Below are 13,501 nucleotides of genomic sequence, written 5' to 3' on the forward strand. Positions count from 1 at the left end.
TCCACTCCGGCCGTTTTTTCATCTTTTCTCCATTTTCTTGCCATTTTCTTCTCCATCTTCTATTTTTTTTTTTTTACATTTGATTTGAGAATCAGTGAAGATAATCAAAAGAAAAGAAAAGAATGTTTTCCACTACCTCCCCCCCCCCCCCCCCCCCCCACACACCACCCCGCCCCCCCCTATCATCTTCTTCTCTATTTCTGAAAAAATAATTCAATATTTTTTTAGAAATCTTATTTCTTTAGCAATCTAATTCATATTTATTGCTATTTTTCTTCTTCTTGTGTTGTGGGTTTTTTAGAATTTAAATTCTTTAATAATATCAATAAAGTAATCTCAGATTCATATCAAGTTAGCCCGAAAAAATAAAATTTCATCGGAATCAAATTTACTCTGCAAAAACAAAATTTGTCAAGTATCCCACTATTTTCATGATATATATGCATGTTTTCAGTACAACATTTGTCAGTTAATATGCTAAAGTTCATGGCTTCCAACATGAAATTAGTGCAAGTTATAAATAGGGCCATGTGATTTACCCAATAATTTAATTTATTTGTAAAGAAAAATGTATTAATATGCTAAAGTTCATGGTTTCCACTGCTTTTTTTTTTAATTGAAAATTTTTAATTGTATTAACAAGATTGTTAAGAATTTAAAAAGAAAAAAATAGAGATGAAGAAGATGGCTGGGGGCTGGGGGCGAAGGAGGGGGCTGTTTTTTTTTTTTTAATTAAAATTTGTTATTATTAGAAATATATTAAATAAATTGAAATGTGATTTTTTTTAACAAAGAAAATAAATACCATTTGAGACTCTATTCATGCGCCTAAGAAGAGTGTAACACACGCTCCTTGCCAAATCAGCATTTTGTGCCTGATAGGTATCAGTTTTAGCACTTAAGGGGTCTGATAGGTACGAGCATTAGTTGAGGGGTTCAAGTGAATTTTTGGGACAACTTAAAATGTTTGTTGATGACTTAACTGAAAAACACATACACATAGCATAGAACAATTAAATGTGCATACCAAACAATATTTCGATGAATATGTGATTGTTGTGTAGCTAGGTAATCCATACACATACAAATAAATACATAACAATATTTATGTATGTGATTATCAAATACATGATATTGTTGTTTATAAAGTCATACACATAAGAATGAAATTTAATTTTTTTCATTTATTTATGAGTGTTATATTACTCCAGTGACATATTATGAAATTATGTGAGGTGGATATCTGAGACCATTATATGATATTCATATATATACGAATATGTCATTCAAGTGGGATATGAGATACCATATACATAGCAAAGTATTTTGTATACTGTTTACCCTGAAATTTTCAGTTCATATACCCAACAATTTCTTTATCCCAACAATCCAGTATATATACACAACAATTTCTATATTTCAATAATTTAATTTATAGACACAATAATTCATATATATATATATATATATACACACACTTGTTGTGTAAATTTTTCTTATATATATAAGATGTATACCTGCGGTGTGAAAATTATTTTTTCATATATATCTTTTAAAAATGTGTATATATATATATGTAATATACTTTATATATATATATATATATATATATATATATATATATATAAAAGATATTTTATTTCATATTATTAACTTATATGTATATGAAGTCATATACATAAGATATGAGGTTTAGGCTCAGATGCATTTCAAATTACTTTCATACACATATCCTATATATAGGAGCAGATACATTTATAAAAATCATATACACAATGTGTTAAATATGTTCTACCATAATTGCTATGTATATAACTTAAGTATATCTGGCTTATTGATATGTTTATCTGAAAATTATTTACATAACTGAAAAACACATATACATAGCCTAGTGGAAGTAATAGGCATACTAATGATAAACACATACATAACTATTGTTATGTATATGAATTGACAACTAGTAGCAACACCCATAATACTAAAAAAAAAAATAGAAATCTTGAACAAAATAACAAGCAGATTCAAAAACAAAAATAAAAAAATCTTTGAGATGAGGCCATGAAGTATCCTTTTTTTTTTTTTTGCCTTTTTGATGATTTTGTAAACTTCGGACAATAATTTTTCTCAGCTTTTTAATCTTAACGGGATCGTTGCGATGTTTTGATCAATTTTACTAAAATTAGAGTCCTTGTAATCAAAATTTTCAATAACAAATTTAATACACTAATTTATTTGTGCAATATGCTCGAAGTGAGTTAATCCTAAATTAAAATACGGAGAATTATTCATTACAAAATAATAGTTACTGAATAAGGAGGGGGGAAGGGAAGGAGGGGGCTGCTTTTTCTTTTCTTTTTTTAATTAAAATTTGTTATTATTAGAAATGTTTTAAACAAATTGAAATGTGATTTTTTTAACAAAAAAAAATAATACCATTTTAGACTTTATTCACGCGTCCAAGGAGAGTGTGCATACTCTCCTTGTCAAATCGGCATTTTGTGTCTGATAGATACCAATTTTAGCACTTGAGGGGTCTGACAGGTACAGGCTTAGTTGAAGGGTTCAAGTGAATTTTTGGGACAACTTAAAGTGTCTGTTGATGACTTAACTGGAAAACACATACACATAGCCTAGAACAATTAAATATACATACCAGACAATACTTTGATGAATATGTGATTGTTGTGTAGCTAGGTAATCCATACTCATAAACAAATAAATACATTACAATATTTATGTATGTGATTATCAAATACATGATATTGTTGTTTATAAAGTCATACACATAAGAATGAAATTTAATTTTTTCATTCATTTATGGGTATTACATTATTCCAGTAACAATATAAAATTATGTGAGGGGAATATCTGAGATCATTATATGATATTCATATATATACAAATATATCATTCAAGTGGGGTATGTGATACCATATACATAGCAAAGTGTTTTGTATATTGTTTACCCTGAAATTTTCAGTTCATAGACACATTAATTTTTTTATCCCAACAATCGGTATATATACACAATAATTTCTATATTTCAATAATTTAGTTTATACACACAACAATTCATATATATATATATATATATATGAAGTCATATACATGGGATATGAGGTTTAGGCTCAGATACATTTCGAATAACTTTCACTTATATATAAGTGCAGATACAATTATAAAAATCATATACACAATGTGTTACATGTGTTCTACCATAATTGCTATGTATATAACTTACACATACATGGCTTATAGATACGTTTATATGAAAATTATTTACATAACTGGAAAACACATATATATAGCCTAGTACAAGTAATAACCAAAGTAATGATATGTATATGTTAGACACATACATAACTACTGTTATGTATATGAATTGACAACTAGTAACAACACTCACAATACTAAAGAAAAATAGAAATCTTGAACAAAATAACAAGCAGATTCAAAAACAAAAATAAAAAAATCTTTGGTAGATAAGGCTGTGAAGTATTCTTTTTTTTTTTTTTGTCTTTTTGACGATTTTTTAAACCTTAGACAACAACTTTTTTTCAGCTTTTTCATCTTAACGGGATCGTTGAGATGTTTTAATTGATTTCACTGAAATTAGAGTCCTTGTAATCAAAATTTTCAGGAACAAATTTAATACCCTAACTTTTTTGTTCATTATGCTCGAAGTGAGTTAATCCTAAACTAAAAGATGGAGAACTATCCATTACAAAGTAATAGTTACTGAATAAACGACATACAAAAACTTATTCAATCAAAATCTTAATTTGATAAAGTATAAAAAAAATCTTACTAACTTTTAATCTTAAATTTAAAAATGTTATTAATGGAGTTTCTGAAAAAAAAAAATGTCATTGAAGAAGAGATTGAATCAAATATGATTGAGAGTACAACGCATAGAAAGTTACTCCGTGATTATAGGCATCTTTCAAGTAGTGAAATCCATAAATAGATAGCAATAGTAAAGTAATGTATATACACTTTTAAAAAGAAAAATTGAAAAAGTGAGATTTTCTGTAATATGTTCTGAGAGTTGAATTTTATATAGTAGGTGATACTTAAGTTGTGTTTTATGTAATTTTTAATTTTTATAATTATTAAAGTAGATTTAAAAAAAAAATTACTACCTACACATTCATGTAAAACATAAAGATGAATTTTTTTTTGAGGAAAATAAAATACATAGCTTAAAAGTAGGAATTAGATGGAGAAATCATTTGATTGATAAATAACCCACATTTTACTTTTTTCTATGGAAAAAAAAAAGAATGTTAGTCTTATTTTTTTTGTTTTTTAGGTTACCCCTTTCTCAATTTTCATTTCTTACTTTCACTCTCACTCTTTCTATTCTTTTTTACTTTCTTTCTCTTAAGTTCAAGAGTTCATAATTGAACAATTCAAAGGCTAAAGATTTTGATAATTTTAACTTGAAGAGAGCATTCAAAAGATATTTTAGAATCAAATATTCATTTTTCTTAAATCGGGTAATATTATTCTAACTTTTTAATATTACTTTTATTTTTATATTTATTTTTTAATTGATATTGTAGATAGTGTTTAGAATATTTGTTAGGATCTTAAAATGTCAACTAAAAAGTATAATTTGATCATTCAAAACTTAAAAGAAAAAAAAATAGATAATTTGATAATGAAAATGTAGAAGAAAATGGAATAATGTTGAGATAAATGGAATATTTCTCTAATCGAGATATTCAATCAAATAAAAAGACTTGATTGTTTTTCAAATATTTATATTACTTATAGAATAATGTTAACAATTTCTGTAACAGTCGCTTCAGCAAAAAAATATTTTTTTATAAAATCTTATTTTAAGATCAATAATGTCTCAAAAAAAATTAGGTGAATTACTTATATTATTAATTGAAAAAGAATTATAAGAAGAGATCAATTATTAAAAAATTATTACCGATTTTATATCTAAAAAAATAGATTTTAAATTAAAAAATATAAATTTTTATTTTTGATGTAAGACCTCCAATTTTAGTTTGGTCATAGGCGTCAATATGCTTGACCACCCCCCTGATACTAGAGGTATATTTTCAAGAAAGACGTGCAGGATTGTGGTAATATTAAAATTGATAAAATGTAGATGGATTTATATAATGTATACTTTCTTCGTTTTAAATTATGTGTCATTATTTTTTTTTTTAGTCCGTTCTAAAATAAGTGTCGTCTTTTCTTATTAGGCAACTTTTTAAAGACATAATTATCCTTTTACCCTTATTGGTTCCACTTAATTAAAAAAAAATATTGACACATTTTTTTATAAAGGATAATTTGGTAAACTTTACCAAGTCTTTCCTTTTTTCTTAAATTCCGTATCCGGTCAAATGGCGACACATAAAATAGAACGGAGGGAGTATTATAAAGTGTATGGGTGGCTTGTCAGCTACAGCCAAGAGCTAACATAATGGTCCGAGTTCATTGATACTGGTTTAAATCCTCTAAAATATTATTTTTTGGGACTCAATTTATGTGACACGTTTTTCTATTAATTTTATTTTTATAAAAAAATTATTTTTTTATAATTAGAAATAATATTTTTGGGTCAAATAGCCGCACGTGCCTCGCACGTGTAACTTTTCATTATTTCAAATTAGATGATTCAGTCTATTGTGAAGGTTTTTAATGAAGTACAAAATGTTCAAATCACTTCTTAAAGATCCTTCACACTTTAATATACTAATGAAAACATAATATATATTTTATTGTAAGCACATATATATTTTACCACCAAAAGTTGCAAGTGGTTAATGGATCGTCTGTCATGCAGTACCTCTTTTTCTTACTGCTAGAGACTAAGAAAAACGCATCAATTTGAACCAATTTGTAGTACGACTATTTTTTAAATATTTTTTTCTATATTTAAAATCTTTCCTTATTTTTAAAATTAAATTTTTAGAAAATCTTTGATTACTTAGTTAAAACTTTTACAAATTTGATATTTTTTTATCTTTTTCTTATCCTAACACTTTCATATTTATTCTAGATTTTTCAAATCTTCTTAAAATCAATTTTAATTGATTTTCAAAACAAAAATTCCACAAGAAATCTAAACTCAAACAACAAAAATTTGAACTTTCATGATAATTTACTCCACCTAAAGGACAAAAGTATAAAATTTCAATGATCAATAATCGAGAACAATTAATATTGAATTTAAAATGCCACCTTAATATTGCTTGAAAACGTGACCCGAGTACAATTAATATTGAATTCAAATAGACCACCTTAATATTGCTTGAAAACGTGACTTTACGAAGAAGAAAATTTATAGCTTGACAATAAAAAATAGTGTAAAGACGATTTTATCTATTGCGGAGACTTATTACACTCAAAACTATATCATGATTCCTTTATAACAATGTAATACTAGTAGCTCACAATATATTGAGGAGTTAAATTATTTTCCCAATTGGGATTTCAAATCTTAAGTTACGGCAACACTAAAAAAATTGAATAGATAAAGTTAGTAAAGCGGAAAAGAGTTGGAGATTTCATACCAGACGCTCGATTTCAAAATTTGGGTGACGATTGTGACTGTTTTCGATCCTTTAATGGCCTTTTTTGGGGTTGAAATTAATGTTCGTCTTGAAAACACTGAATCAAATAGAAACGAAGTTGAAAGAAAATGAGTTAAATTGAAATAGTTTAATTTAGTGTTCGATGTCTACTTTTTAAAATCGTAAATAAAAGAATTGAATGACATTTGATAAAAATCGAATCAAAGAATAAAACATGCACTTTTACTCAACACCTTAACAACATAAATCGTACTTATATGAATGAGAAATAAAATTTAGAAAAATATGCCTTCAAATTCTGTCGTATTCGACACGAAGTCTCAATCATACATTTACATAATTTTTCTTTACCTGCACATCATGTGAAAATCAACAATTGAAATTATAATAAATCATACTATAAAGCAAACGATAATAAAAGATGTATAACATTTAATATAATTGACCTACAAATTAAAAGCTAATATTTAAAAACACAAAACTAATCTTCTCTTAACATACTCTTTAACAATTGAATTGTGAATGTTATTCTATTATTTATTGAAAAAAAGAATGCTCAATATATAGAGGTCCAAAATTTTTCCTTTTAAAAACAGTTGATCAAACATGGAAGAAAACTAGTCTAATTATGATCTTTTTTTTTCCATAAAAACTAATTATTATTAAAAATAAGACAAATGAAATTTCCATAAAACCTAACACTACTTGTTTTTTTATTTTCTTTTTGAGGTGGAATGTGTTTTTAATTAGAACATGGAAGAAATCTAATCTAATTAGGAAAATTTTTTTCATAAAAAACTAATTATTGTTGAAAATAAGACAAACGAAATTTCCATAAAACCTAAAACAACTAGTTTTTTTATTTTCTTTTTGAGATGGGATGTGTTTTTAATTTAAAAAAAATTAAATAATAATTTATTAAAATAGTAAAAAGACATTTTTTATATTAAAGAGTTTTTTGATTAAGGGTAAAAAATTCAAATCACTTTTCTAAGAGTCTTCACACTTTTAATATATTATTATATATTATATATACATATATAGATATATAGATTATAGATACAACAACAACAACAACAGACCCAGTGTATTCTCACAAAGTGAGGTCTAGGGAGAATAAAATATACGCAGTCCATACCACTACCTCCGAAAAAGTATATAGATTATAGATACAACAACAACGACAACAAAAAACCCACTATATTCCCATAAAGTGGGGTCTGGAGAGGGTAGAGTGTACGCAGTCCATACCACTACCTCTAAATTGGTAGAGAGGCTGTTTCCGATAGACCCCTGCTCAAGATTAAAGACAGTATACAAAAGCATAAAAAACAAGGAACATGATAAAATAACATAGGTACGACATCCACAGAAGATTGTACATTGCCAAACAAAGAACACCAAAGTCCACCTAATTACTGGCTACGACTCATCCACACCCTTAACCCTCTATCCTAATGTTTTTTCTGCATACCTTCCTATCCAGGGTCATGTCCTTAGTCAACTGTAACTTCTCCATGTCACGCTTAATCACTTCTTTTCAGCATTTCTTCGATCTACCCCTACCCCGTTTGAAACCTTCCAAGGTCAACCTCTCACACCTTCGAACTGGGTCATCTGTACCCCCTCCTCATCACATAATCAAACTATCTCAACCTTACTTCCCACATTTTTTCTTCTACAAATACCATTTCCATCTTCTCCCGAATAATATAGATTATAGATATAGATAAACAATATTTTTAATTTGGGACATTCCTTAATAAAACACTCATTACTGAAAAAATAATACATACTTTTAAAAAGATGGATCTATATTCTATTAATAGCTTCTTGTCAAGATACCTCGATTATCACGTACTTCTTTCCTTATCAAAAACATCACTGTCGTTCAGATAAAAAATAGAAATAATTACTTTATTAAGATATATACTAATTAATGATAATTTAAATAGAAAACTTACATATCTAAAAATTTAATTATAAAAATTCAAAAAAATAATTTAAGTATGTATTTAATACTTTATTTAAAATGACGTTTGTAGTGTATGAGTTCTTATTTAAATTATCATCAATTATTTATCAAAATACCTCAATTATCAATTATTTTCCTTCCTTATAAAACACATCACCAGCGTTCAGATAAAACATAAAAAAAACAATTATTAAGATACGTAATTAATGATAATTTTGATAGAAAACTTATACACCTAATAATTTAAATATAAAAATTTCAAAAATCAATTTATGTATGTATTTAAAACTTTACCAGAAAAATAAAAGGGCATTTTTGGAACAAATGCTAATATAAATTCCCTTTTACTTTCTCTTTCTACTTAATTAATCCTCATTCTCTATAGTAAATTCACATAGAAGAAATGGCGTCTCTCTCCAACTTTGATGACTGTAAGGGACTACTGCAAAGTCAAGAACTGTATGAGGTAAGTACTTGCTTTTTGCTCCGTCGATTTCAATTTATTTATTTAATTTTAATTTAATACGAAGCTTAAAAAATAAAAAAAACTTTTAAATAATTTTAAACTAAATCAATACACAGAATATCTCAAGATTTAGATGTTTAGATCTAAATTGTTAAGATATTATATTAAGATCTGAATGTTAAGTTAATTAAGATTGTTTGAATTTTTAGCAATTGAATGTATAAAGTTTGATTTAATTTAGAAATTAATAAAATAAATTCACTAGAATATGAAGTGAGTCTAATACTCTATATCAACAAAAATATTTGTTGAAGAAATATATGATGGTTGATGATGGTAATTGGTGATGAATAGTGATGATAATTGTGAATATCAATTGGGATGATGTTGACTAATATTGGTGGAGTGTGGTTAATATGATTATGGTGGTAATTGGTGGTGGCGATTGATATATAGTTGATGATAGTAATAATTAACTGTGATGGTAAATAATAATGGTGATTGGTGATATATAATAACGTGGTGATTAATGGCGGTGATTAATGGTTATTGTGGTGATGACAATTAGTGATGATGATTGTAAATTGTGGCTCATGGTAGTGACAAGTAATTATAATAATTGATAATAATGATAGTTGTGGTTCAAAATGGTGATGATAGGTGGTCGCACGTAATTGATTGTATAATGGTGGATGAAAGTGATTGATAATGGCAAACAATGTAGTGATAGTGGATGAATGAAATTGGTGAACAACTATTTTTATAGAAATCTTTAAATATGAATTTTAGTGATGTTAAGACTTTAAATATGAAATCTTATCATTCTGATCTATCCAATTCATTAAGTAGTTGAAACATACAAATAATTAAGATCTGAACAACTAACTAAGATTCAGGAAAAAAATAGACGAACTTAATAACTAAAATTTGAAAGATTATGATCCTCATTAAGTGCAAATAAATGAGGTTTAAAAATGGGTAGTTCTCACAAAGTGTGTGCTCAAACTAAAACGTTATTTCCTCCGTCTCATTTTAGTTAGCCATTAAAATTAATTAAATTTTTTTCATTTTACTTCTATAATTAATTTATTTAAAGCCTAAATAAATTTATAAGTTTCAAATCTATTAACATGTCTTATGTCATTCCATTAATGTGAGCATATAAATGATCTTGATATCCATCAATAAAGATAAAGGATAGATTAGTAATTAAACATCTTATTATAATTTTATTAGTATCGTGTAAAATAAAAAATGATTAACTAAAATAAAACAAAGAAAATATTTATTTTAAAATAAAGATAGTACTTTCATGTGACCGGAAGGTTACAGGTTCAAGTCTTGGAACACAGCTTCTGAAAGAAATGCAAAATAGAGCTGCGTACGATGCACCCTTATGATGAGATTCTTTCTGAACTCTGCACATAGCGAAAGTATTAGTGCACCAAACTATTCGTTTTTACTCTTGTGTATTTTTTTTAATTCTTTTTCCTTTTCTTAACTTATAATTAATCTATTAATTGTTTTTAATGATGCAAGTATGTACTGGAGACTGCTGTGTACCCAAGGGAGCCAGAGGTTCTCAAAGAGCTCAGAGCAATAACTGCAAATCATCCAAAGTAATTTTTATTTTGCCTTTCATTTTTTCGTCAGAAAATTACATTATTTATCTAAATTTAAAAATTTAGTTTATATATATATATATATATGTATGTATATGTTATTCTTTCCGCTTTAATTTATTAGTTTAACTAGGCACAAAATTCAAAAACTATGAAACAATGTTTCAAAACTATCTTTAAAATAAATAAATTTTTAAATAGAAGGATACTCCCTAAGTCATATATTAGTTGATTAGTTGTCCATTTTTTTCTTTCACATGTTCATTAAAAAATTATAAAAAAAAAAAAATTAATTTATCCTAAGAAACCTTTTTTTGAAACTTTATAAACTTGCTTACACTTTTAAAATGATTATTGTAAGAGTAAAATGAAAAGATGTAATTAATTTAGTCTTGTTTTTGTGAGTTGATAAGTAATTTGGATAACCATTTATATTACTATGGACAATTATAAAGGAAGGAGGAAGTACATATTTGTGAAATTTGTGCCAATTAATATGGAAGGAAGACAGTACACCTTTGTCAAATTTCTGTCAAATAAGTGAGGCTTCACATGGATAAATATTTTAAGGGTAAAATTCATAAATACCTTGAGGGTAATATCATTAGATATTTGTCAAATAAAAAAGAGGTTTTTTTTTTTAGGGTTGACTGAAAAAAAAAAGTATAATACATTAATATGTCCTTTAACTTGGTTTTAATTTACATCTATAGCCTTCAATTTTTTGTGTACATAAGTAGACACTTAAAATTGTTTAAAGTTGAACAAGTAAATGCATGTATCATTTTGGTGTCCTACGTGGCAAATTTATGTCATAAATGACGTTCTACGTGTATTATGCCATAGAGGACTGGTGTGCGTAGTTGTTCAACTTTGTAGAAGTTTAAGAACTTACTATTGCACACAGGGGCTGCACAAACATATTGGTCGGTTAAGACGAAAATCAAACGGAGACCTTAAATTTTTTTAAAAAAATAATTTTTCATACTAACTTTATCTTCAAAATTATATAATTGATTTCTAATTATTCTTTTTTTTAAAGTAATAATATAATTAATGCATTTAATCTTTCTTGAGACATAATACTCTAGATATATGAACTTCTAATAATTCTTTCCTTTTATATACAAAAAATTAATTTTTTCTATAATTTTTTTTTTTTTAAAAAAGCTACAATATATTATCGTAAAAAATGAGGCCCCACAAATTTGGGGGCCTAAAGTGGACGCCTATTTTTTTTGTAAGGCAGAGCCGTCCCTGGTTGCACATTCAAAGATTAAGGTCATAGATGTGAGTTAAAGTCAAGTTAAAGGACATATGTATGTATTATGCCAAAAATAAAATGTCATATAAATTAAGGGCATAATACATAAGCATGTCCTTTATCTTGACCTCAGTTCACAATTATACCTTAAACTTTGAATGTGTACAAGAAGACACTTAAACTCACATAAAACTGAACAAATAGACACATGCTTCCTATGTGGCATAACGTTGGACGCTATGTAGGGCCTGAATTGGCTATGTAAGATGCCACATATGACGTATGTGTATATTTATTCAATTTTATATAAGTTTAAGTGTGTACTTGTCCACACCCAAAATTGAATAGCGTACATAAAAATTGAAGTTAAGTTAAAAGACACATTTATGTACTACGCCTAAATTAAAACATGCATAATATATATTGCTTTCCTTTATTCTTTTATGTGTTTATTTTTTCTTTTTTATATATATTTTGACATTCTTTAACTCACCATTACATATATAGGAGTTTAATGGCAACTGCACCAGATGCTGGCCAACAGATAGCCCTACTTCTGAAAATGATAAATGCCAAAAAGACTATTGAAATTGGAGTCTTCACTGGATATTCCTTGCTCCTTACAGCTCTTACAATTCCTCAAGATGGCAAGGTTAGTCCATCTCATTTTTAAATACTTCTGTCTGTTTCAAATTGACCGACTTGTTTTAATTCGATACGAAATTTAAGAAAATATTTTTTTTTTTAATAATGGGGCCAGGTCAGAAAAGGGTAAAATATACGCAGTCCATACCATTATTTTAGAAAAAATAAAGAGATTATTTTTAATAGACCCCTGAATCAGGACAAAAAGAAAATAAACAAAAAAGAAAATAAACAAAATCGAGAATGTGAGCTGAGCCTTGATCACAAGACCTCATACATGTAATATCAGGCACCGGACCACCAGGTCAAAGTAGCTAAATATTGTGATATTGAATTAAATATATGTTAAATGTATGAAAATATATTTTAATTTTACGGTCTTAAATATGTCACGTGGAAAGTTGGAATCAAAGAGTTGCTAAAATAAAAAAGAATTGTTCTTGAAACAGATTAAAAAGAAAATAGGTTAAATAAATTGAAATGGAGCTAGTGAGTAGTATTCCTTCCATCTCAATTTATTTGTTTGATTTTTTTAATTAAGTCTGTTTAAAAAAGAATATCTCTTTTATTTTTTTTTAACAACTCTTTAATTTCAATTTTTGTCGTGACAAGTTTAAGATCATAAGATTAAAGAGTATTTTGATACTTTTTACATATCTTTAAGTTACGATTACAAGATTTAAAAATTCTCTTTACTTTCTTAAATTGCATATCAAATCACCAGACAAGTAAATTAAAATGAAGTGAGTAATATTATTGGTTTATATCATATAAATGTGTTTTTATTTACTGTTCTTTTGTCCTGAGCAGGGTCTATCAGAAATAACCTCTCTACTTCTTCAGAGGTAGTGGTATAGACTGCGTATATTTTACCCTCTCCACACTCCACTGTGTGGGAATATACTGATTTTGTTGTTGCTGTATCATATATATGTGTTTTTCTCAATAATATCTTATGAAAGAAATAAT

The 13,501-nt window shown here is 26.8% G+C and overlaps 1 protein-coding gene across 1 annotated transcript; it reads left to right on the plus strand.

Annotated features, from left to right (window-relative positions):
• Positions 1 to 8,816: 8,816 nt before the first annotated feature.
• LOC107868226 (probable caffeoyl-CoA O-methyltransferase At4g26220) lies at positions 8,817 to 12,575 on the plus strand. The gene is made up of 3 exons (XM_047410762.1): positions 8,817 to 9,001; positions 10,541 to 10,620; positions 12,395 to 12,575. Exons 1-3 carry the CDS (start codon positions 8,939 to 8,941, stop codon positions 12,558 to 12,560), a joined length of 309 nt encoding a protein of 102 aa, XP_047266718.1. The 5' UTR covers positions 8,817 to 8,938; the 3' UTR covers positions 12,561 to 12,575.
• Positions 12,576 to 13,501: the final 926 nt, after the last annotated feature.

Source organism: Capsicum annuum, chromosome 4 (assembly GCF_002878395.1).
Source record: "Capsicum annuum cultivar UCD-10X-F1 chromosome 4, UCD10Xv1.1, whole genome shotgun sequence".
NCBI classification, from domain to species: domain Eukaryota; kingdom Viridiplantae; phylum Streptophyta; class Magnoliopsida; order Solanales; family Solanaceae; genus Capsicum; species Capsicum annuum.

What these genes read in the sequence shown, in the direction of transcription:
- LOC107868226 (XM_047410762.1), top strand. Translation starts at nt 8,939, where the DNA reads ATGGCGTCTCTCTCCAACTTTGATGACTGTAAGGGACTACTGCAAAGT. An exon ending in AAAGTCAAGAACTGTATGAG is followed by an intron (nt 9,002 to 10,540) that starts GTAAGTACTTGC and finishes TAATGATGCAAG; the next exon opens with TATGTACTGGAGACTGCTGT. An exon ending in ATAACTGCAAATCATCCAAA is followed by an intron (nt 10,621 to 12,394) that starts GTAATTTTTATT and finishes TTACATATATAG; the next exon opens with GAGTTTAATGGCAACTGCAC.